This window comes from Ranitomeya imitator, chromosome 4 (genome assembly GCF_032444005.1).
Source record: "Ranitomeya imitator isolate aRanImi1 chromosome 4, aRanImi1.pri, whole genome shotgun sequence".
NCBI classification, from domain to species: Eukaryota; Metazoa; Chordata; class Amphibia; order Anura; family Dendrobatidae; genus Ranitomeya; species Ranitomeya imitator.
This window is the reverse complement of record NC_091285.1, coordinates 82277052-82304852: the sequence shown is the minus strand read 5'-3', so window position 1 is coordinate 82304852 and position 27801 is coordinate 82277052. Positions and strand designations below refer to the sequence as shown.

General features: G+C 41.4%; 1 protein-coding gene across 1 annotated transcript in view; it reads right to left on the bottom strand.

Annotated features, from left to right (window-relative positions):
- JADE2 (jade family PHD finger 2) overlaps nucleotides 1–27801 on the bottom strand; it is a 374376-nt gene that overhangs the window by 32637 nt on the left and 313938 nt on the right. The window contains exon 10 of the mRNA XM_069763847.1: nucleotides 24361–24478. Coding sequence (XP_069619948.1) covers nucleotides 24361–24478 — 118 coding nt within the window. The remainder of the gene's footprint in view (nucleotides 1–24360; nucleotides 24479–27801) is intronic.

The following is a 27801-nucleotide window of genomic DNA, read 5'->3' as shown; positions in this document are numbered from 1 at the left end:
AGCAGCGTACCCCACCCATGAAACAAGCTACACCGCCTGTTTACCTAATTACTATTTTTTAACGGCATCTAGCCCAGGAAATCCTTTTGGGCCTAGTAGAATTTGGTGCAACTCAGCAGCGTACCCCACCTATGAAGCAAGCTACACCGCCTGTTTACCTAAGAACTAGTTTTTAACGGCATCTGGCCCAGGAAATCCTTTTGGGCCTAGTAGCAAGTTCTGCTACTCAGCAGAGTACCCTACCCATGAAGCAAGCTACACCGCCTTCTTTCTTTCTCAATCTAACCCCTCGGCTCTGGGGTGTCCACTCTCCCTCCAGCTCTCTCCTTCTCACAGGTGGACTACCGCATGTTTTTACACTGTGGCGAATCTTTTGGGCCCAGGCATAAGAAGTCGTCGAGGTAATGGATAATATGTGCCGCCTTACAAACGTCCATGACGACACATTCGAGGAAGCAACTAAACGCCTCAAATAGTGAGCAGGCTATGGAGCACCCCATGGGCAAACAGCGATCTATGTAGTATGCTCCTTCACAAAAGCAGCCCAATGGGAGGACACTATTCGGAGGCACAGATAGTAACCGGAACGCCCCCTCAATGTCTGTTTTGGCCATTAGGGTGCCCCTTACCAACCTCTTGACCCGCCTGATTGCCTCGTCAAAGGAGGTACAGTACATAGTACTGTACTTGGTTCCGCGTCGATGTTTTCGTTTACTGACCTGCCCCTTGGATATGACAAATGGTGGATTAGTCTGAATGTATTGGGTTCATTTTTTGGCACAACTCCCAATGGGGGTACCACTACGTCTTCTAAGGAAAGTGTTCTGAATGGACCGCCGCCATTCTACCTAAAGATATATATATTTTTTTTGTCAAGACGTCTAGGTGTTGGTATAGTGGGTTTAGATTTTTACTCCAGCCTTTCTTGATTTTAGAAGGGCATGACATGCCTATATCTGTGTGTTTCTCCCTCCTCCTTTTACTCCTCCAACTCTTTTCTTTTCGCATGACTATATGTAGTTGTGACTTTTCCATGTGTTTGTTGTGTCTTCTGAGCAGTTTGTCAGCTTTTGGACACATTTTAAGGTATTTTCTATGTTTTTTCTATGTGTTTGTCTGCCCCTGGTTTCAATGGGGTTCGACGGTATTCGACGAACAGTTTGTCGCACACGTCCCTGTTCGACGTACCGAACCCGAACACTAGGGAGGTGGCTCAACACTACTCCTCAGACTTCCTGAAACGAGGAATGGCAGATTTACAGTTTTTTTCCCCAAACAGATACAATTTTTGGTAAGGTTATGTGTAATCTTATATGAGCAAAAATAACAAATATATAACAAAAATGAAGTTTAGGAATGTGCAGAAGGTTAGTCAGGGCCGTTACAGGGTTTATATATTATGATTATTACAGAGTTTGGGATATAACTTATGAAAGTATTACTTCTGGAGCAGGTGGCCTCGAAAGATATATCTTCAGACATGTCCGAGGTGAATAGAAACATCCTCGCTACATATTATATATATATATATATATATATATATATATATATATATATATATATATCTCTCTCAGAAATTCACTTTGTATGATCTTTCAATAATTAAATTGCATTTTATTGCATGAAGTACAATGGGAGAAATAGGTATTTGATCCCTTGCGGATTTTGTAAGTTTGCCCACGGTCAAAGACATGAACAGTCCCTTAACCCCCAAGGGTGGTTTGCACGTCAATTTTCGGGCCAATTTTTACAATTCTGACAACTGTCCCTTTATGAGGTTTTAACTCTGGAACGCTTCAACGGATCCTGATTATTCTGACATTGTTTTCTTGTGACATATAGTACTTCATGATAGTGGTAAAATTTATTTGATATTACCTGCGTTTATTTGTGAAAAAAACAGAAATTTGGCGAAAATTTAGAAAGTTTCGTAATTTTCCAACTTTGAATTTTTATGCCCTTAAATCACAGAGATATGTCATACAAAATACTTAATAAGTAACATTTCTCACATGTCTTCTTTACATCAGCACAATTTTGGAACCAAATGTTTTTTTGTTAGGGAGTTATAAGGGTTAAAAGTTGACCAGCAATTTCTCATTTTTACAACACCATTTTTTTTTCTAGGGACCACATCACATTTGAAGTCACTTTGAGGGGTCTATATGGCTAAAAACTGCACCCCTCAAGGTGCTCAAAACCACATTCAAGAAGTTTATTAACCCTTCAGGTGTTTCACAGGAATTTTTGGAATGTTTTTAAAAAAACCAAACATTTAACTTTTTTCACAAATTTTTTTACTTCAGCTCCAATTTGTTTCATTTTACCAAGAAAACAGGAGAAAGTGGACCACAAAAGTGCTTCACAGAAGTTTATAATGGAGAGCAGTAAAAATAAAAAATTATATTTTTCACAAAAATGATATTTTCGCCCCAAATTTTTTATTTTCCCAAGGGTACGAGAAAAAATTGGACCCCAAAAGTTGTTGTGCAATTTGTCTTGAGTACGCGGATACCCGATATGTGGGGGTAAACCACTGTTTGGGCGCATAGCAGAGCTCGGAAGGGAAGCAGCGCCATTTGACTTTTCAATGCAAAATTGACTGGAATTGAGATGGGATGCCATGTTGCATTTGGAGAGCCACTGATGTGCCTAAACGTTGAAACGCCCCACAAGTGACACCATTTTGGAAAGTATACCCCCTAAGGAACTTATCTAGATGTGTTGTGAACCCCCAAGTGTTTCACTACAGTTTATAACGCAGAGCTGTGAAAATAAAAATTCTTTTTTTTTTTTTTCACAGAAATTCATTTTTAGCCCCCAGTTTTGTATTTTTCCAAGGGTAACAGGAGAAATTAGACCACAAAAGTTATTGTCCAATTTGTCCCGAGTACGCTGATACCCCATATGTGGGGGGGAACCACCGTTTGTGCGCATGGCAGAGCTCGGAAGGGAAGGAGCACCGTTTGGAATGCAGACTTAGATGGAATAGTCTGCAGGCGTCACATTGCGGTCGCAGAGCCCCTACTGTACCTAAACAGTAGAAACCACTCACAAGTAACCCCATATTGGAAACTAGACCCCCAAGGAACTTATCTAGATGTTTTGTGAGAACTTTGAACCCCCAAGTGTTTCACCACAGTTTTTAACGAAGAGCCGTGAAAATAAAAAATCATTTTTTTTCCCCACAAAAATGTTTATTTTAGCCAAGAAATTTTTATTTTCCCAAGGGTAACAAGATAAATGGGACCCCACAAGTTGTTGTCCTATTTGTCCTGAGTACGCTGATACCCCATATGTTAGGGTAAACCCCTGTTTAGGTGCATGGGAGAGCTTGGAAGGAAAGGAGCATTGTTTTACTTTTTCAACGCAGAATTGGCTGGAATTGAGATTGGACGCCATGTCGCGTTTTGAGAGCCCTTGATGTGCTTAAACAGTGGAAGCCCCCAATTCTAACTGAAACCCTAACCCAAACACACCCCTAACCCTAATCCCAACTCTAACCATAACCCTAACCACACCCCTAACCCTAATCCCAACCACACCCCTAACCCCAACACACCCCTAATTCCAACCCTAACCCTAATCCCAACCCTAACCACACCCCTAACTCAAACACACCCCTAATTCCAACCATAACTCTAACCACACCCCTAAACCTGATACACCCCTAACCCTAATCCCAACTGTAAATGTAATCCAAACCCTAACTTTAGCGCCATCCCTAACCCTAACTTTTGCCCCAACCCTAACTTTAGCCGCAACCCTAACCCTAGCCCCAACCCTAACGGGAAAATGGAAATAAATACTTTTTTTTAATTTTATTATTTTTCCCTAACAAAGGGGGTGATGAAGGGGGGGTTGATTTACTGTTATAGCGGGTTTTTAAGCGGATTTTTGTGATTGGCAGCGTTCACACACTGAAAGACGCTTTTTATTGCAAAAAATAGTTTTTGCATCTCCATATTTTAAGAGCTACCATTTTTCCATCTTTTGATCCACAGAGTCATGTGATGTCTTGTTTTTTGCGGGAGGAGTTGACGTTTTTATTGGTACCATTTTCGGGCACGTGACATTTTTTGATTGCTTTCTATTCTGATTTTTGTGAGGCAGAATGACAAAAAACCAGCTATTCAAGAATTTCTTTGGGGGGAGGGGCGTTCATACCGTTCCATGTTTGATGAAATTGATAAAGCAGTTTTATTCTTCTGGTCAGTACGATTACAGTGATACCTCATTTATATAAATCTTTTATGTTTTGGCGCTTTTATACGATTAAAACTATTTTATATAAAAAATAATTATTTTTGCATCGCTTCATTCTGGGGACTATAACGATTATTTTTTCCTTGATGATGCTGTATGTCGGCTCGATTTTTGCGGGACAAGATGACGTTTTCAGCGGTACCATGGTTATTTATATCCGTATTTTTGATCGCGTGTTATTCCACTTTTTGTTCGGCGGTATCATAATAAAGCGTTGATTTTTGCCTCTTTTTTTTTTTTCTCTACAGTGATCACTAAAGGGGTTAACTAGTGGGATAGTTTTATAGGTCGGGTCGTTACGGACGCGGCAATACTAAATATGTGTACTTTTATTTTTTTTTTAGATAAAGAAATGTATTTATGGGAACAATATATATATTTTTTTCATTATTTAGCAAATTTTTTTTTTTTTTACATATGTGAATATTTTTTTTTTTACTTTAATACATTGCATCATGTTTTAGGGTCAGATTGCTGATCTGACACTTTGCAGAGCGCCCTCGGAGCAATGCGATCACATCGCGTTGCTCCAGGGGTCTCAGGGAAGCACGCAGGGGAGCTCCCCTCCCTGTGTGATGCTTCCCTATGCCGCCGGAACACTGCGATCATCTTTCCTTAAATACATTATATAATACATTGGGTGCAGGATGTGCTGTAATTTTTTTCATAATAATGTGGGAAAGTTATAAAATGTCCTATAAATGAGCATTTTGCTAATTCGTGAACGATTGCCAACATGTTTATATATATGAACTCTGTTCAGCCAGTATTTAAAAATGTGCATGACACACAAACACACACACACTATCACTGTGTATCTATACTCAGCCATCTACATATACTAATAACATATTCAAGTTAGAATAATGCAAAAAATTACATATATATGCACACACACACTTAAACATACACACACCTACATGGCACATGCTTATACACACACTTATACACACATACATGTACATGGCACACACATACACAAATACATTGCAAGCACTTATATACACACACATACATACATGGCACGCACATATATACACACATACATGACACGCACTTATACACACACACATACATGGCAAGCACTTATATACACACACATACATGGCACACACTTATACATACACACGGCACGCACTTATACACACACATACATGGCACGCACTTATACAAATACATGTACATGGCATGCATTTATACACATACATACATGGCATGCACTTATACACACACATACATACATGGGACACACATACACACACGGCAAGCACTTATACACACATGGCACGCAGTTATACACACACATACATGGCACGCACTTATACACACATACATTGCACGCACATATATACACATACATGGCATGCACTTATACACACACATACATGGCATGCACTTATACACACACATACATTGCACGCACTTATACACACACACACATGGCACACACTTATTCATACATACACACACGGCACGTACTTATACACACACACACACGGCACGCACTAAGGCTACGTTCACATTTGCGTTGTGCGGCGCTGCGTCGGCGACGCAACGCACAACGCAAATATGAACGCATGCACAAACGCTGCGTTTTGCAACGCATGCGTCGCTTTTTGCATGGTTTTGGGCGCAGGAAAAACTGCATCATGCAGCGTTCCATGCGTCGCAAAACGCAAATGCAACGCATGTCCATGCGCCCCCATGTTAAATATAGGGGCGCATGGCGCGTGCGTCGCCGCGGCTGCGCCCGATGCAGCCGGGAGCGGCGCAAATGTGAACGTAGCCTTATACACACACATGGCACGCAGTTATACACACACACATACATGGCACGCACTTATACACACACATACATGGAACGCACTTATATACACACATACATGGCACACACTTATTCATACATACACACAGGGCATGTACTTACACACACTGCATGCACTTATACACACACATGGCACGCAGTTATACACACACACATGGCACGCACTTATACACACACATACATGGAACGCACTTATACACACATACATGGCACACACTTATATACACACACATACATGGCACACACTTATTCATACACACACACACGGCACTTATACACACACACGGCACGCACTTATATACACAAACACGGCACGTACTTATACACACACACATACATGGCACGCACTTATACATACACATGCATGGCACACACATACATGGCACGCATTTATACACACATACATACATGGCGCACACACACACACATACATGGCACACACATATACACACACACATACATGGCACACACTTATTCATACATACACACACAGCACGTACTTATACACGCACACATACACACATACATGGCACACACATACACACACATACATGGCACACATTTATTCATACATACACACACATGCCACGTACTTATAAACACACACACACATATACATGACACGCACTTATACACACACATGCATGGCACACACATACATGGCACACATTTATACACACACATACATGGCACACACATACATGGCACACTAATTCATACATATACATGGCACACACTTATACACACACATGCATGGCACACACATACATGGCACGCATTTATACACACATACATACATGGCACACACTTATTCATACATACACACACGGCACGTACTTATACACACGTATACATGGCACGCACTTATGCACACACATGCATGACACACACATACATGGCATGCATTTATACACACACATACATGGCATACACTTATACACACACGACACGCACTTATATACACATACATGGCACACGCTTATACACACACACATACATGGCACACACATATATATATACACACACAGCCAGCACGCATTTATACACACATGCATAAATGGCACACACATGCTGCCCAACAAATTTGCTACATGTGATTCACAAACACATACACATAGCTCACAGACCGCACACAGTACACATAACACACACTATACACACCAGACATACACACACTGCACACACCTCAGATACACATACACTGCTTTATGCTGGAGGGAATGAGATGATCCACACTATCAGATGCAGCTCCTTCTGCTCCCAGCAGCACTGTCCCAGTAGACACCTTCCTGCCCTCTGCTCTGCTGGGACACCCGACAAGAGCAGGAGGAGCTGACAGCAGGACAGGAGCCATTTCCACCACGAGCAGCGCACACAGTGCTGCACTACTTACCTCACAGCTCAGGTTGGTAGCTGCCATCTCTACGTCTCTCTCCCCTCAGAGGCTCCCTGCAGGAGGACAGGAGCACTGGCCAATGAGCACTTCTATCACTCTGATGGGGGAGGTTCATTGCCCGCTCTCCTGTGCTTCACTGCACGCTCTTTTTTCTTCACTGCCACTGTGCCAGTAAGATCCAGAGTCCAGACAGTCCCAGTGTACATGGCCTGTGGTGACATCACAGTCACATGGCAGGTCACCTGATCGTGATCTCACTACAAGTCCTTAACCAGTCTCTACATCTGAAGCTTCACTGATAATGCTCTTTTCAGTGAAGCTTCTGCTGTAGATGCTGGGGGCCCCCAAGGAAGTGGGGGCCCCAGGCAGCTGCCTAGTCTGCCTGGCCCTAACGCCGGCCCTGCTCAGCAGGGGTTACCAAGGGAGTTATTTCCGCATACACGATGACTTGCTATTATTTTTCTGAAAAAAATGTCCTTTGCTGGTTAAACAAAAGTGGGAATTGGAGTTGGGGGTCATTTCTGAGGACAGGTTGTCATCTATACTAGAAAATGACCCCAGTCTCTCACTAAGTGAACTCGTGTTTCAAAAGGTGGGTTGGTTGTTGGGGAGGTTGAGTTGGCGTTCAAATGTACTGATTTGGATATCTTGTTTTTTCCTTCTGTGTAAAATGTTTTTAAATTAATAAAAATTTACCTGATTTTTTAAAAAAACCTTAACAGTGTGAAGTGTACCTAGAAGAACTGATGCTTTGATGTTGGTCCGCGAGCATACAGTAGGATGGTCACACCAAATATGGATCGGATTTAGATTTTCCTTTTGCATTTTGCTAATTGATAAAAATAGACAGTCAACACTTATTTTTGAAAACTCTTTGCAGCCTTTTTTCCACACCTGCCTAAAACGTTCAAGCAGTACTATATACAGTATGTGAGTGTTTTTCAAGACTGCAGTGTGAACAGAGCCTTTTTCAACTTGGCAGTGCAGCCAACCTACTAGAAAAACACTCTGGGAAAATTCACATGCAAATCTATATTGATGTCTGCCAAAGGAGGCGGTGTTACATGCAATTTATAACATGTTAAATTTACAACAAGGTGGATTTTCAAACCAGCAAATACATATTATGTACACACATAAATACAAACATGTATACACTGACATACATTTTATACACAGATATAACCAAGGATTCTCAAGGGAGAGTTCATTTTTAATACACAGCAGTTTACCTTGAAAATGTTAAGAGCTAAAAGCAATAGGCTTGCCAAAAGTTCACGCCAATGCACCAGATGCATTTTTCAGGAAAATAAAAAATAATATCTAAACTTGGCATCTGACATCTATAATTACCATCCAAACATGGGGAGAAGATGTAGGAATGCAGAAATGAGAAGTAGGAAATAGCAAGTGGCCGCAGTGAATATTTTTTGAACCACTGTAGCATTCCCTGGAAAGTCTTAAAAAGAAAATTATTTGAAAAGTTCTGATCATTTTCCTACTTAACACACTTGTCTGCTAATAAATTACTCAAGTGAAATAATGAATAGATGATATTGTGCCCTATGTGAATGCAGGACCCCAGCCTGTGTAGAAAATAGGGCATTAAATAAATTGACTAAAGCACATATGTATTGAAGAAATCAGTTTTCACTCTTTATCAATCTGTCTCTCCAGGGGCAAAACAAGACAAAGTAAACTACCGTAAATACTGTACTTTCTAAACCCTTTGACAATGACTATATAAATGTAAATGTCATCCTACGTGTTCTATGGTGGTGATGTAAATTGTGTGGTGGTGTAAATTATGATAAATGTGCCGGCTATTCTCGGACATGCTGCCTCCATTTTTGCACAACTATGCGTTGTTCTGGAATTTTGCAACATTTTAAGAAGTTTTATGACAGAATTCTGGCAAAAAAATGATGAATCAGGGTCTATAAGTCTGGCAGTAGTAATATAATAAACCTTTAACATCTGGCACTACTGTCTGAGCATAATCATGAAGAGAACCAATATCTGATTTCCATCATCACACTTTTAACCCCTTCATGACGGAGCTTTTTTCGGTTTTGCATTTTCGTTTTTCGCTCCCCTCCTTCCCAGAGCCATAACTTTTTTATTTTTCCGTCAATATGGCCATGCGAGGGCTTATTTTTTACAGGACGAGTTGCACTTTTGAACGACACCATTAGTTTTAGCATGTCATGTACTCGAAAACGGGAAAAAAAATTCCAAGTACGGTGAAATTGCAAAAAAAGTACAATCCCACACTTGTTTTTTTGTTTGGCTGTCTTTCTAGGTTCACTAAATGCTAAAACGGACCTGCCATTATGATTCTCCAGGTCATTTACAAAATTTGCTAAAAGGAAAAAAAAAATTGTGCTATTTTCCGATACCCGTAGCGTCTCCATTTTTCATGATCTGGGGTCGGGTGAGGGATTATTATTTGCGCGCCGAGCTGACGTTTTTAATGATACCACTTTTGTACAGATACGTTATTTTGATCGCCCGTTATTGCATTTTAATACAAAAAAAAACAAAAAAATTTAATTCTGGCGTTTAGATTTTTTTTTCTCACTACGCCATGTAGGGATCAGGTTAATTTTTTTTTTTTTGATAGATCGGGCGATTCTGAACGCGGTGATACCAAATATGTATGTTTGATTTTATTTTTGTTTTATTTTGAATAGGGCGAAAGGGGGGTGATTTGAACTTTAATTTTTTAAATTTTTTCATATTTTTAAACACTTTTTTTTCTTTAATTTTGGAATGCTTCAATAGTCTCTGTGGGAGGCTAGAAGCTGCCACAACTAGATCGCCTCTGCTAAATAAAGGCGATGCTCAGATCGCCCCTACGTAGTAGAATTAAAGCATTGCTATGAGCGCCGACCACAGGGCGCCAGCTCATAGCAATCTGGCATCAATAACCATAGAGGTCTTCAGGAGTTCTCTGGTTGTCATGCCGCTGCACTGCTGACCCCCAATCACATGACGGGGGTCAGCAGGGCACGTATTTCCAGCCCGATGGCCAGAAGCGCTTGTTAAATGCTGCTGTCATAGATTGACAGCAGCATTTAACTAGTTAATAGGTGCAGGCGGATCGCAATTCCGCCCGCCCCTAATGCGGGCACATGTCAGCTGTTGAAAACCCCTTAAGTATCTATACAAACCCTCCTAGGTATCTATATACATACTTAAGAGGCCTAAAGTTATATACATACAGTTACATAATATACACACACATTATATATATATATATATATATATATATATATATATATATATACGTACACTGTGTGCAGAATTATTAGGCAAGCTGTATTTTGATCACATGATACTTTTTATACATGTTGTCCTACTCCAAGCTGTTCAATCTTGAGAGCCAACTACCAATTAAAGGGAACCTGTCACCCCGTTTTTTGAGATTGAGCTATAAATACTGTTAAATAGGGCCTGCGCTGTGTGTTCCTATAGTGTATGTAGTGTACCCCGATTCCCTATGTATGCTGAGAAATAACTTACCAAAGTCGCCGTTTTCGCCTGTCAATCAGGCTGGTCAGGTCGGGAGGGCGTGGTGACATCGGTGGTTCTTCCTCAGCTTTACGTTGGTGGCGTAGTGGTGTAGTGGTGAAGACACAGCGCGCGATCTGCGCTGTAATCCCTTGCATCGGTGGGGGCGGCCATCTTCCTGGGGCCGCGCGTGCGCAGATCGAGTGCTCTGCTGCACGGGGCTTCAGGAAAATGGCCGCGGGATGCCGCGCGTGCGCATTAGAGATCGCGGCGGCCATTTTCCCAAAGCCGAGATGCAAACTCGGCTTTGGGAAAATGGCCGCCGCGATCTCTAATGCGCACGCGCGGCATCCCGCGGCCATTTTCCTGAAGCCCCGTGCAGCAGAGCACTCGATCTGCGCACGCGCGGCCCCAGGAAGATGGCCGCCCCCACCGATGCAAGGGATTACAGCGCAGATCGCGCGCTGTGTCTTCACCACTACACCACTACGCCACCAACGTAAAGCTGAGGAAGAACCACCGATGTCACCACGCCCTCCCGACCTGACCAGCCTGATTGACAGGCGAAAACGGCGACTTTGGTAAGTTATTTCTCAGCATACATAGGGAATCGGGGTACACTACATACACTATAGGAACACACAGCGCAGGCCCTATTTAACAGTATTTATAGCTCAATCTCAAAAAACGGGGTGACAGGTTCCCTTTAAGTAAATCAGGTGATGTGCATCTCTGTAATGAGGAGGGGTGTTGTCTAATGACATCAAAACCCTAAATAAGGTGTGCTTAATTATTAGGCAACTTCCTTTCCTTTTGCAAAATGGGTCTGAAAAGTCCAAAATTGTGAGATGTCTTGCAGAGGCATACAGCAGACTTTAAATTGCCAAACCTTTGAAGCGTGATCACCGAACAATCAAGCGTTTCATGGCAAATAGCCAACAGGGTCGCAAGAAGCGTGTTGGGCAAAAAAAGGCGCAAAATAACTGCCCATGAATTGAGGAAAATAAAGCGTGAAGCTGCCAAGATGCCATTTGCCACCAGTTTTGCCATATTTCAGAGTTGCAACATTACTGGAGTACCAAAAAGCACAAGGTGTGCGATAATGACATGGCCAAGGTAAGGAAGGCTGAAAAACAACCATCTTTGAACAAGAAACATAAAATAAAACGTCAAGACTGGGCCAAGAAATATCTTAAGACTGATTTTTCAAAGGTTTTATGGACTGATGAAATGAGAGTGACTCTTGATGGGCCAGAGGCTGGATCAGTAAAGGGCAGAGAGCTCCACTCCGACTCCAGCAAAGTGGAGGTGGGGTACTGGTATGGGCTGGTATCATCAAAGATGAATTTATGGAAACTTTTCGGGTTGAGACCTACTGCCATTTTCTGGAAGACAACTCCTTCAAGCAGTGGTAAAGGAAGAAGTCTGTTTCGTTGAAGAAAAACATGATTTCCATGCAGGGCAATGCTCCATCACATGCCTCCAACTACTCCACAGCATGGCTGGCCAGTAAAGGTCTCAAGGAAGAAAAAATAATGACATGGCCCCCTTGTTCACCTGATCTGAACCCCATAGAGAACCTGTGGTCCCTCATAACATGTGAGATCTACAGGGATGGAAAACAGTACACCTCTCGGAACAGTGTCTGGGAGGCTGTGGTGGCTGCTGCACGCAACGTTGATCGTAAACAGATCAAGCAACTGACAAAATCTATCAATGGAAAGCTGTTGAATGTCATCATAAAGAAAGGTGGCTATATTGGTCACTAATTTTTTGGGGTTTTGTTTTTGCATGTCAGAAATGTTTATTTCTAAATTTTGTGCAGTTTTATTGGTTTAGATGGCGAAAATAAACAAGTGAGATGGGAATATATTTGTTTTTTATTAAGTTGCCTAATAATTCTGCACAGTAATAGTTACCTGCACAAACAGATATCCTCCTAAGATAGCCAAATCTAAAAAAAACCCACTCCAACTTCCAAAAATATTAAGCTTTGATATTTATGAGTCTTTTGGGTTGATTGAGAACGTAGTTGTTGATCAATAATAAAAATAATCCTCTAAAATACAACTTGCCTAATAATTCTGCACATAGTGTATATATACACACACCACAAATATGAGAGTCAAAATGGGAAAGCAAAACCAAAAAAATCAGCTAGTCTAATTTGGCAAGATTTATTTTGCAAATTATGATGGAAAATAAGCATTTGGTCATTAACAAAAGTTCATCTCATTATTTTGTTATATATCCATTTTTGGCAATGACAATGAGCCTTTTCTGTAAGTCTTCACAAGGTTTGCACACACTGTTAGTGGTATGTTGGCCCATTTCTCCATGCAGATCTCCTATAGAGCAGTGATGTTTTGGGCCTGTCGCTGGGCAACATGGACTTTCAAATCCCTCCAAAGGTGTTCTATGGGGTTGAGATCTGGAGACTGGCTAGGCCCACTCCAGGACCTTCATATGCTTCTTATGAAGCCACTTCTTCGTTGCCCTGGTGGTATGCTCGGGATCATTATCATGCTGAAAGACCCATCCACGTTTCATCTTCAATGCCCTTGCTGATGGAAGGAGGTTTCCACTCAAAGTTTCATGATACATGGCCCCATTCATTCTTTCATGTACAGTCGTCCTGGTCCCTTTGCAGAAAAACAGCCACAAAGCATGATGTTGCCACCCTTATGCTTCACAGTAGGTATGGTGTTCTTTGGATGCAATTCAGCATTCTCTCTCCTCCAAACACGACAAGTTTTGTTTCTACCAAACAGTTCTACTATGGTTTCATCAGACCATTTAACATTCTCCCAATACTCTTCTGGATAATCCAAACTTCAGACGGGCCCGGACATGTACTGGCTTAAGCAGGGAGACACATCTGGCGCTGCAGGATTTGAGTCCCTAGTGGCGTAGTGTGTTACTGATGTAACCTTTGTTACAGTGGTCCCAGCTCTATGCAGGTCATTCACTAGGTCCCCCCCGTGTGGTTCTGGGTTTTTTGTTCACTGTTGATCATTTTGACCCCATGGGGGGTCAATGGAGCCCCAGATCGAGTGAGATTATCAGTGGTCTTGTTTGTCTTCCATTTTCTTATTATTGCTCCAACAGTAAATTTCATCATACCAAGCTGCTTGCCTATTGCAGATTGAGTCTTCCCAGCCTGGTGCAGGGCTACAATTTTGTTTCTGGCGTCCTTCGACAGCTCTTTGGTCTTCACCATAGTGGAGTTTGGAGTGTGACTGTCTGAGGTTGTGGACAGGTGTCTTTTATACTGATAAATTCAAAAAGGTGCCATTACTACAGGTAATGAGTGGAGGACAGAGGAGCCTCTTGAAGAAGTTAAAGGTCTGTGAGAGCTAGAGATCTTGCATGTTTTTAGATAAATGATTATTTTACACCATAATTTGCAAAATAAATTTTGCCAAATCAGACACGGTGATTTTCTGGATTTGTTTTCTCATTTTGACTCTTATAGTTGTGGTCTACCTATTTTACAGGCCACTCACATCTTTTTGGGCTGATTAAATAAGCTCTTTTTTTTTTTTTTTACTACAAACGGTGTGCTGCCTCCATCTTTTCTTTTTTATAATTGAGGTTTGGTATTTGCCTGGGGGGCTCTGCACCCGGACTTTTTCTTTGTGCAGCTCCAATTTTCTCTCTCTCTTATATATATATATATATATATATATATATATATATATATATATATATATATACACACACACATATATATATATATATATATATATATATATATACACACACACACATATATATATATATATAGTACAGACCAAAAGTTTGGACACATCTTCTCAATTAGAGATTTTTCTGTATTTTAGTTGGACCATTATTTATTTTTCAACAGGACAATGACCCCAAACACACCTCCAGGCTGTGTATGGGCTCTTTGACCAAGAAGGAGAGTGATGGGGTGCTACGCCAGATGACCTGGCCTCCACAGTCACCAGACCTGAACCCAATCGAGATGGTTTGGGGTGAGCTGGACCGCAGAGTGAAGGCAAAAGGGCCAACAAGTGCTAAGCATCTCTGAGAACTCCTTCAAGATTGTTGGAAGACCATTCCCGGTGACAACCTTTTGAAGCTCATCAAGAGAATGCCAAGAGTGTGCAAAGCAGTCATCAAAGCAAAAGGTGGCTACTTTCCAGAACCTAGAATATAAGACATAATTTCAGTTGTTTCACACTTTTTTGTTAAGTATATAATTTCACGTGTTAATTCATAGTTTTGATGCCTTCAGTGTGAATGTACAATTTTCATAGTCTGCACTGTATATATATATATATATATATATATATATACACACACACTGTATACAGTATATATATATATATATATATATATATAAAATATGTACTGTATATGTATAGATAAATATACATATATTTTTGGAGCTTAGTCTCCAGAAACGCGTTGAGATTCTTACCCATATGGTTCGTGCTGAAGTCTGCATCCTTCATTTTTAAAGTTTGTGAATAAAGAAAACGCTTTTTTACGGATTCGGTGAAGCTGGACACGCTCTTCTTTTTTGACTATATATATATATATATATATATTATGCTGTATATATACCGTATATACTCGAGTATAAGCTGAGATTTTCAGCCCATTTTTGGGGGCTTATACTCGAGTCATACCCAAGGGTCGGCAGGGGAGGGGAGCGGGGGCTGTCTAATTATACTCACCTGCTCCTGGTGCGGTCCCTGCATGTCTTTTCCCCGGCGCTGACAGCTTCTTCCTGTACTCAGCGGTCACATGGTACCGCTCATTACAGTAATGAAAATGCAGCTCCACCTCCCATAGGGGTGGAGCCGCAAATTTATTACTGTAATGAGCGGTAAAGGTGACCACTCAGTACAGGAAGAAGCTGCCGGCGCCGAGGAAAAGATGTGCAGGGACTGCACCAGGAGCAGGTGAGTATAACGGGGAGGGGAGCGCTGCACGATATTCACCTGTTCCTCGTCCTGGCGTCGCTCCGTCTTCAGCAGTAACGCTCAGGTCAGAGGGCGCGGTGACGTGGTTAGTGCGCGCCCTCTGCCTGAACGTCAGTGCAGGAGACGCTGAAGATGGAGCGGTGCCGGAACGAGGAGCAGGTGAATATTGAAAGTGCCAGGGGCCTGAGCGACGGAGAGGTGAGTATGTGATTTTTTTATCGCAGCAACAGCAAATGGGGCAAGTGTCTATATGGAGCATCTATGAGACCATAATGTTTGTGCAGCACTATATGGGGCCATAACATTTGTGCAGCATTATATGGGGCCATAACGTTTGTGCAGCACTATATGGGGCAAGTGTCTCTATGGGGCCATAACGTTTGTGCAGCACTATATGGGGCAAGTGTCTGTATGGAGCCATAACGTTTGTGCAGCACTATATGAGGCAAGTGTCTATATGGGGCAAGTGTCTGAATGGAGCCATGATCAACGTTTGTGCAGCACTATATGGGGCAAATATCTTTATGGAGCATCTAATGGGGCCATAATCAACATTTGTGCAGCATTATATTGGGCAAATGTGTCTATGGAGCATCTTATGGGGCCATTATTATCCTTTATGCAGGATTGTATGGGGCATATTTTAATATGGAGCTTCATATGGGGCCCATCATAAACTTTATGGAGCATTATATGGGGCTCCTGCTTCAATATGGATATTCAAAAACACTTAACCTACTGATGTCTAAATTAATTTTACTTTTATTGGTATCTATTTTTACTTTTGACATTTACTGGTAGCTGCTGCATTTTCCACCCTAGGCTTATACTCGAGTCATTAAGTTTTCCCAGTTTTTTTGTGGCAAAATTAGGGGGGGTCGGCTTATACTTGAGTATATACGGTACATATACTAGGGTGTGCCCAGCATGAAGGAGTACATCCCAACTGATTTGTCAGAAAAGATTTAGTTTCCTTTCAGAATCAATATTTTCTATGGGATTCTGTACTACAGAACACTCCAACAACTGTGAACCATTAATTGAAAACAATTGTAATACTATTGTGGGAACTCTAGGATTCTAGTAGCGTGGGGCAATGAACAGACAGAGACGGGTTTCTTTAGTGCAAATAGTGTATTTGTACCACAGCAATAACACCAAAAACAATATACTGGTAACCCGCAATGAAACAAGTCCCTTAACTGTATAGAGCAAATCGGAAGAGTTCTTAGGGCAGAGTCCTCGGCAAGGTGAGTGTGACAGGTGACGTGGTGCAGATCCAAAACACTGTTGGTGCAGAAAGAGTCAAATCCAGGTATGTAGTAAACACAGGGAAGTCCAGAACAAGTCCTCAAGTTGATCTCAGTTGTGGCATAAACACGGGTAAGTCCAGAACAAGTTCACATTAAAGTATTATACTGGTGTAAATTCCAGTAGCTCCCACCGGGGGAGTAAATGAAGGATTAAGTAGCAAAAACACAGTCCAGCAACATAGTTCCAAAACACAGTTGAAAAACAGAGTTCTTACCAGGAGGAGTGAATCAAGGGTTAAGTTCCAAAGCCAACAGACAGAGTGTACCATACATAGGCAGAGAATGTCCAGAGCCCCGGGTAGAAGCACAGTAGAACAAGCAGCTGAGCTGAAGAGGAAAAGGAAGCAGAATACTCCAGCAAAGAAGCTGACACCTGAGCCGGGTTTTAAACAAACGAACAGGAAGTAGGGCAGACAAAAACAGCAAAATCATTCACAAGGTGACTTAGAAAATCCAGAATACTGACAACTATTTGTTTTTTTTACACGTAAAAAAGTAATTTACCTAACAAATTCATTCAGGATTATGTTGCAAAGATGCGTACACCTCATGGAAAGTCTTAGAAGTAAAGCTAGAATTTAGACTACAAAATTAACAAGAATTCAACTACAGGCAAGTCTAACTACTCATTAAACAGGAGTCCAGCAGACAAGAACTATTAAAGGGCATTACTTAAAGAAAACCCTTTATCATTTTGTGCTGTCAGCAATGGCACCACAAGGAAGAGAAATGTCACAAGACCTGAGAAAGAAAATGATTTCTTGTCACAAGAAAAGGAAAGGCTACAAGATCAAGAAAGCTTTACTTATTAGTAGATATGAATGACGAAAAACACAACAAAGGACAGCATAATTATAATAAATATCTATTTAGCTGTCACAGAATCCTATAACCAAATATATAGAGAGAAACACAATAAAGCGGAAGACTACATAGCAGGACAAGTCGCTGAAGAAATATAGCAGAAAAAATTGGGTCACAGGGGCCCAAAGAAAACGACCTACACGTCCATATAGAACAATATATAAAACATGTATCTTTATAAATTCAAACAATTAAATACACAAAAATAAAGATACATGTTTTTATATATTGTTCTATATGGACGTGTAGGTTGTTTTCTTTGGGCCCCTGTGACCCTATTTTATCTGCTTTATTAGTAGATATGGTAATGTAGCAAAAGTGATGCAAAAATGTAACAAAAATGGAACTACAACCACAATTCCCACAATTTCCATGCAAGTTCACTGCAGTTGGCTTAAGAAGTAGAAACCTAAACTGAGGTGTTTCCCGTGACACAGTATGGCATACACTGCTGTGCAATGGCATGCACGGGTGTCATATACGAAGGAAGCCTCTCCTCTAAAGTCTATGCCAAAAAAAAGCCCACCCACAAGTTGGTAGGGCATATGTAGAAAAATATGAAGACTACTGGGAAAAATTCATGGTGCCAAAGTGAAACATGGTGGTGACAGTGTCCTGTGGGACTGCAAGATTCCTGCTTGTGTCAGGGAACTACATTTCATTAATGGTATGGTATCATGAATTCACAGATGTACTGCTCTATATTGAAAGAGAAGATGCTACCATGACTCCATGCCTTTAGTAGATGTGCACTTTCCGACATGACAATGATACTAAATACACATCTAAGGCCACTGTTGCATTTCTGAAGAAGTAGAAAAGGGCGAAAGTGATTCAGTGGCCAAGGGTGTCTACTGATCTGAACCCAATTCTTCATCTATAGGAGAATATTGAAGAGACAAGTTGAGCATCACTCTCCATCCAGGCTATAAAAGAGGATGTTCTTGTAGAATAGAAAAAGATAGATGTTATAATATGTCGCAAACTTGTTTACTGAATGTCTAAGCTACTTTCACACATCAGTTTTTTGTCATCAAGCACAATCCGGCGAATTTTGAAAAAAAAGGATAGGTTGGAAATTGTGAAAAACTGCTGCGACGGTTCCTTTTTATTGCCAGATCTGAGTTTGTTGATTTGCCGAGAGAGAAAGACTCTCCAGAATGGAAAATGCATGAATTGTTTTAAAAAACGGCATCAGCCGCCGGATTCCATCATTTGAGCTCACGTTTCACCCGGATCCGTCGCTGTCCGTTTTTTCGACGAACAGAAAAAACGTTCCTATGTCCGTTTTCTCCGACCGCCGGAAAACGGATTTTTAACGGATCCAGGAAAAAAAAGATGAAACATGAGTCCATCCGTCACAATCCGGCGCTAATACAAGTCTATGAGAAAAAATGGATCCGGTGGCAACTTTTGCCGTATCCGGTTTTTTTTTTTTTTTTTCAAAATTCGCCTGACTGTGCCTGACGGAAAAAAACTGATGTGTGAAAGCAGCCTAAAAGATTTGGTGCGGTCCTAAAATATCATTCAGAGTTACAAAATACTAGATGTAGTTGATTTTAATGTGGGATATATTCACTTCTGCATCAACTAATTTAAGTAAAACTGAAGATTTTGTAATGAAGGTTATATTATTAACCTTATTTTCATGTTATGGCCTAAAAAATGTCCAATGAAACTCAATCTTGTAAAAATTTTGGAAATTGTTCTTGTGTTCAGTGAGATATTACTTATATATATTGTAAGGTGGCAGTTGGACAGGTCGTTGAAGAGAGGTATGTGTCCCCGAGGTGCCAAACTTCGGTGGAGAAGCAGGCTCCAGCACACATAGTGCTGAGAGGTATTTTAACTCCTTCACGACCTGCGCCGTACTAGTACTGAGCAGGTTGCTTCTCTCCCTTTGATGTGGGCTCTGGCAGTGAGCCCACATCTTTTCTGGCACATATAAGCTGTTTTGAACAGCTGACATGTGCCCAGAACAACAGTGGGTGGAATCGCGATCCACCCGTGGCTATTAATACGTTAAATGCCTTTGTCAAACTCTGACAGCACCATTTAACGTGTGCTCCCAGCCATCGGGCCGGAAATCCACCCATCAGTGACCGGTGGTTGGCGCTCATAGCAAGTGAGGTATTCTGCTACATACAGGTGATCTGATCATTGCCTCTATGTAGCAGAGCCGATCGGGTTGTGGCAGCTTCTAGTCTCCCATGGAGACTATTGAAGCATGCCAAAAGTAAAAAAAAAAATATATAAAAAAAAATCTAAAAGTTTAAATCACTCCCCCCCATTCAAAATAAAATAAAATAAAAATAAAACACATATTTGGTATCACCGCGTTCACAATAGCCCGATCTATCAATAAAAAAAAAGGATTAACCTGATTGCTAAACGGCGTAGGAAGAAAAAAAGTGAAAACGCCAGAAATAAGTTTTTTGGTCACCGCGACATTGCATTGAAATGCAAAGATCGTATCTGCACCAAAATGGTGTCCATAAAAACGTCAGCTCGGCACACAGAAAATAAGCCCTCACCCAAACCAAGATCACGAAAAATGGAGACGCTAGGGGAATTGGAAAATGGCACATTTTTTTTTTTATTTTTTTTAAACAAACTTTAGACTTTTTTCACCACTTAAATAAAAGAGAACCTATACATGTTTGGTGTCTATGAACTCGTAATGACCTTGAGAATCATAATGTGAGGTGAGTTTTAGCATTTGGTGAACATGGTAAAAAAAAATCCAAAAACCGTTGCGGAATTGCACTTTGTTTTGCAATTTCACAGCACTTGGAATTTTTTCCCCATTATTGAGTACACGATATGGTAAAACGAATGGTGTCGTTCAAAAGTACAACTTGTCCCGCAAAAAAACAAGCCCTAACATGGCCATTATGACGGAAAAAATAAAAAAGTTATGGCTCTGGGAAAAAGGGGAGCGAAAAACAAACGCAAACATGAAAAAGGGCAAGGTCTCAAAGGGGATAATGGGCTCGGATTATGGGTCTGGATTTAGGAGTAGCAGAAAGAGCTGGGAAGTGGGGGATAAGCTGCTCATTTACCTCCAACGCCAGGTCTCAGAATGTCTGATTTAAGGCAGCTGGGGCTGTCTCACTTGGTCTGTGCATTTGCAAGGTGAGGAGGCCTTGCATATGCTGCTCAGACCCTGAAGTCTGAGAGAAAAAGACTCATGTTTAAACAGGTGAGCCCATGCTATATATGGACCAGCTATTTTCTGTTTTGTTCTGTTAGGCCAGTCTCACACGTCCAGATAATTCCAGTACCGGAAAAATCGGTACCGGAATTATGCGTGTCCGTGTGCCCGTGCGTTTCTGTGGCACATCAGTGTGGCACACATGTGCCGCCCGTGTGCCGACTGGGTACAACACGCACCATGCAGGAGACAGCGCTAGAGATAAGCGCTGTCCCCTGCATCTGGTGCTGAAGCTGCCATTCATATCTTCTCTGCAGCAGCGTTTGCTGTAGAGAAGATATGAATAATCCTTTTTTTTTTTTGTTTCTCGTGTTTAAAATAAAGATCCATGTTACCATCCCCCTCCCACCCCCTGTGCACCCGCCCGCTGTTATTAAAATACTCACCTGGCTCCCTCGCTGGCGCTGCTTCCTGTCCTGGCTGCACCTTCTACTTTATGAGCGGTCACGTGGGGCCGCTCATTTACAGTAATGAATATGCGGCTCCACCCCTATGGATCTTCATTTTAAACACGAGAAACAAAAAAAAAAAAAGGATTATTCATATCTTCTCTACAGCAAACACTGCTGCAGAGAAGATATGAATGGCAGCTTCAGCACCACATGGGGGGGACAGCGCTTACTGTAGCGCTGTCTCCTGCACGGCACACGGACTGCACACGGACAACGTCCGTGAGGAAACTGTCACCTCACGTACCAGAGCCACTGACGTGTGAAACCGTCCTTATAATAACTTTTGTTCACCTGGAAGAGGCTGTTTTAGTTTGTTAACCCTGATAGTTTATGAACTTTTAATAAACCGCCTGTTTTGAATCAACAAACAAAGTCTCATGTGTAAACCAGCGTCTACATCAGAATTAAGTTATATGTAATAATGATAAACAGGACAGGGAAAAAGTATTAAGCACGCTTATTGAAATATAATTTATACTTTAGACAAAAGCCTTTGTTGATGACAGCTTCAAGACGCCTACTGTTCGGAGAAACTAGTCGCATGCACTGCTCATTTGTGATTTTGACCCATTTTTCCACACAAACACTCTTCAAATCTTGAAGGTTCCGTGAGCTCCTTCTAATGAACACTGAGCTTTAGTTCACTCCATAAATTTTCTATTGGATTTATGTCATGTAATTGGCTGGGCCATTCTATAGGCTTTATTTTTTTCTCTCTTATCAAGAATGTATCTGTACATTTGTCCATTCATCCTTACTTTGATTACATGAAGTTTCCCAGTGCCGTCTGCTGAAAAACAGCTCCACACCATGATGTTCTCACATCCAAACTTCATTGTTGGTATGTTGTGTGTGTGTTATGGCATCCACAGAGTAAAATTTTAGTCTCATCTGAACAGACTACATTCTCTCAGTATTTCATATTTTTGTCTAAATGTTGTTAAGCACACTTTAAAACACGCTTGAACATGCTTTTTGCTCAACAAGGGAGTTTTGCGTATTGAGCGTGCATACAGGCCATGGAAGTGGAGTGCATTACTTATTGTTTTCTTTGAAACAATTATACCAGCTGATTCCAGTTCTTTCTGTAGCTCTCCACAAGTGGTCCCTGGATCTTGGACAATTCTTCTAATAATGCTTTTTACTTCTCTGTCTGAAATCTTGCAGTGAGCTCCTGGTTATGGCCGAATTATGTTTTTTCCATTACCGGATTATTACCCCAACAGTGCTCACCGCAACCTCCATTAGTATAGAAATTCTTCTGTTAGGCTGTGTGCACACGTCGCGTTTTTTTCACGGTTTTTCCCAATAAAAACGCTATAAAACCGCAAAAAAACCGCATACAATAAGCATCCCATCATTTAGAATGAATTCCGCATGTTTTGTGCACATGATGCGTTTTTTTCCGCGAAAAAAACGCATCACGGTAAAAACCGCAGCATGTTCATTAACTTTGCGGTTTTTTTTTTGCGAATTTCCCACTACAAAGTGCATTGGGAAATGTTCGGAAAAAAACGCGGCAAAAACGCATGCGGTTTTCTTGCGGAAAATGTCCGGTTTTTCTCAGGAATTTTCTGCGACAAATCCTGAACGTGTGCACATAGCCCTAATATCAGTGTGTTAGCAACAATAAGGTTGTGAAGGTATTGAATCAGCTCACTGGTTTTACCCATCATGAGATGTTTCTTGTGTGGTCCCTTGGTAATGAGACACCTTTTTATAAGCCATCAGTTGAAACACCTGATATTTTTTACGAAGTGGCAGGATTGTTAATTACTGATAGATTTCAGCTGGTGTCATGACTTTCCATGGCTTTTTGAGCCTCTCTTGTTTCATCTGTTCAATACTATGTCTCAGGGTAATTAAGGATTATTATACATAACTTAATTTCACGGACATCTGTGGTTTGATTCCTTCGCCCGCCTGGATTGGAAGGGATGTTACCAACATCTGGTGAAAATTTCATGTCACCAGCACCCTAAGGCCAAGTTCACACTGTGTTAACAGCAGCCCGTTCAACACATGCGTTAACGGTCTGCTGTTAACGCAAGTGCCGGTATGTGATCGCGCTAGCACAGATAGACTAGCAGATGCTCTATCTGAGCTAGTGGTGACGGACCCGGAAACGCTGCAGCCCGCGTCCCAGGGTCCGTCACTCAGTGACGGCACATCGCTAGCGCTCGCCCATTGTGGGCGTGCGCTAGCGATGTGTCCGACATAGGAATTAATGGCGGCGTTAACGGACTGCGTTACACCGCGTTATGCCGTCTAACGGCCGCCAGCAACGCAGTGTGAACCCAGCCTTAGAAATATATTTACTTAGAAAATTGGTGACATGTGCTTATTACACCCGATATCTACAGTATATAAATATATCTGTGTAGGACGCAGGAAAAGGAAAAGAAAGACTTCTTCAGGATAAATACATAAAAAAGGCCAGTAATGATTTATGACTTAATTACCACAGGCAAACAGTAAGGCCTTTCAATGCTTTCATACATTTATGAAGGCAAAGTAAACACAATATTACATAACTTAATGTTTTTGGCTTCTCTCTCTTACCATGGCAGAGATCTTTCTCAATGAGTTTCATCTGCAGCTGGAAAATTTGCTCCTCAAGTTTGCATATGGAGTGTTTCATCTTTTCACGTCTGGTGATCATGTAACATAAGTTCCTAACCTGTAGGCAGAAATTGAAATATGTGATAAAATAAAGGACACCTTAAAATAACTATTTTACTTGGGCGTAAAAATTCAGTGCAATGCTGGCGTAATGCAGAAATAATTTAAATCTGATACCCATTTTACAGTTTTATATTATACTAGATGGTGGCCCGATTCTAACGCATCGGGTATTCTAGAATATGCATGTCCACGTAGTATATTGCACAGCCCACGTAGTATATTGCCCAGCCGCGTAGTATATTGCCCAGCCACGTAGTATATTGCCCAGCCACGTAGTATATTGCCCAGCCACGTAGTATACTGCACAGAGCCACGTAGTATATTGCCCAGTGACGTAGTATATTGCCCAGCCACGTAGTATATTGCACAGCGAATTAGTATACAGCACAGAGCCACGTAGTATATTGGACAGTCACGTAGTATATTGTCCAGCTACATAGTATATTGCCCAGCCAGGTTTGTCACAGGTGAAAAAATAAACATATACTCACCTTTCCGAGGGAGCCCTTGTAGTCCATGGCAGGTTCCAGTCCCAGAGTTGGTATTAGCGCAGGACCTGTGATGACGTCGCGGTCACATGACCGTGACGTCATGGCAGGTCTTTGTAGCGCAGGGTGAGTATAGCAGGTTTTTTCTCTATTTTATTTTTAACATTACATTTTTTACTATTGATGCCGCATAGGCAGCGTCAACAGTAAAAAGTTGGGGACACACAGGGTTAATAGCGGCGGTAACTGAGCGCCTTACCCGCGGCATAACGCGGTCCGTTACCGCCGGCATTAATCCTGTGTTAGCGGTGACCAGAGGGGAGTATGCGGGCGACAGGCACTGACTCCAGGGAGTAAGGAGCGGCCATTTTCTTCCGGACTGTGCCCGTCGCTGATTGGTCTCGGCAGCCATGACAGGCAGCTGGCGAGACCAATCAGCGAATGAATAACCGTGACAGAAGGACAGACAGACGGAAGTGACCCTTTGACAATTATATAGTAGATGATGGTTATTATATAAGGACTAGCTGAAGAGCCCGGTGTTGACTGGGCATAGTGAATATCTGTGGTTAGTTATAGCACCTCACTTCTCTTATTTTCCCATCACGCCTCTCATTTTCCCCCTCACATCTCTCATTTTCTCCCTTACACCTCTCATTTTCCCCCTCACTCCTCTCATTCTCCCCTAACACTTGTCATTTCGACCTCACATCTGTCATTTTCAGATCACTCCACTATTTTCCCTCACTCCTCGCATTTTGCATTTAACCCTTTACATTTTCACCTCACACCTCTCATTTTCCCCTCAATATATACAAGTTTGTCATCTCCCTTATATAGTATACACCTGTATATCATCTCCTCTATATAGAGTATATACCTGTATGTCATCTACCCTGTAAATAGTATATACCTGCTGTATGTCATCTCCTCCTGTATATACCTATTTGTCATCTCCTCCTATATATAGTATATACCTGTATGTCATCTCCTGTATATAGTATATACCTGTATGTCATCTCCCCTGTATATAGTATATACCTGCTGTATGCCTCCTTTATATACCTATGTGTCATCTCCTCTTTTATATAGTATATACCTGTATGTCATCTCCTCCTGTATATACGTGTCATCTCCTCCTGTATATAGTATATACGTGTGTCATCTGCTCCTTTATATAGTATATATGCAACAAAAGGAAAGAATGGAGTTCATGTCCATAGATAAATATATTTTATTTTACAAATAACAACCATAATGCAAAACATACATAAATACAGGTGTTCTCAAGTGATACCTTTATATAAATCATATCAAGGAAGATGAATGATAGCAAAAGATGGAAAACAAACACCCGAATGGGTTAAACTAATGCCCAGTAATTATTTTTAAAGTGCATAGTGCAGTACACATAAAGGGGCAAGGACCACAGAGTATGAGGTTCTCATATGTAACTCTAACGGACTAATGTTGAATAGTAAAGGTTTTTTTTATATAGTATATATATCTGTGTCATCACCTCCTGTATATAGTATGTACCTGTATGTCATCTCCTCCTGTATATAGTATATACCTGTGTGTCATCTCCTCCTGTATATAGTATATACGTGTGTCATCTCCTCTGTATATAGTAAATACCTGTGTCATCTCCCCTGTATATAGTATGTACCTGTATGTCATCTCCCCTGTATATAGTATATACCTGGGTGTCATCTCCTCTGTATATAGTATATATGTGTGTGTGTCATCTCCTCCTGTATATAGTATATACCTGTGTCATCTCCTCCTGTATATAGTATATACCTGTGTGTCATCTCTCCTGTATATAGTATATATCTGTATGTCATCTCCTCCTGTATTAGACCGCGTTCACACGTTATTTGGTCAGTATTTTTGCCTCAGTATTTATAAGCTAAATTGGCAGCCTGATGAATCCCCAGCCAACAGGAAGCCCTCCCCCCTGGCAGTATATATTAGCTCACACATACACATAATAGACAGGTCATGTGACTGACAGCTGCCGGATTTCCTATATGGTACAGTTGTTGCTCTTGTAGTTTGTCTGCTTATTAATCAGATTTGTATTTTTGAAGGATAATACCAGACTTGTGTGTTTTAGGGCGAGTTTCATGTGTCAAGTTGTGTGTGTGTGGAGTTGCATGTGGCAACATGCATGTAGCGACTTTTGTGATGAGTTTTGTGTGGCGACATGCGTGTAGCAACTTTTTGTGTATCGAGTTGCATGTGACAGGTTAGTCTAGCAAGTTGTGTGCAGCAAGTTTTTCGTATGGCGAGTTTTGCGCGTGGCGAGTTTTATGTGTGGTGCGTTTTGAGTAGGTGCAAGTTTTGTGTGAGGCAACTTTTGCATGTGTTGCAACTTTTGTGCATGTGGCAATTTTTCCGAATGTGCAAGTTTTGCGTGTGGCGAGTTTTCCATGAGGTGAGTTTTGCACGTGTGGTGAGTTTTGCATGAGACTAGTTTTGCATGTGGCGAGTTTTGCACGTGGCAAGTTTTGAGCGGCGACTTTTGTGTTTCGACTTTTATGTGGCGAGGTTGGTGTATGTGTGGTCAAATGTGTGCTGAGGGCGGTATATGTGTTCAAGCACGTGGTAGTGTGTGGCGCATTTTGTGTGTGTTCATATCCCCGTGTGTTGTGAGTATCCCATGTCGGGGCCCCACCTTAGCAACTGTACGGTATATACTCTTTGGCGCCATCGCTCTCACTCTTTAAGTCCCCCTTGTTCACATCTGGCAGCTATCAATTTGCCTCCAACGCTTTTCCTTTCACTTTTTCCTCATTATGTAGATAGGGGCAACATTTTTTGGTGA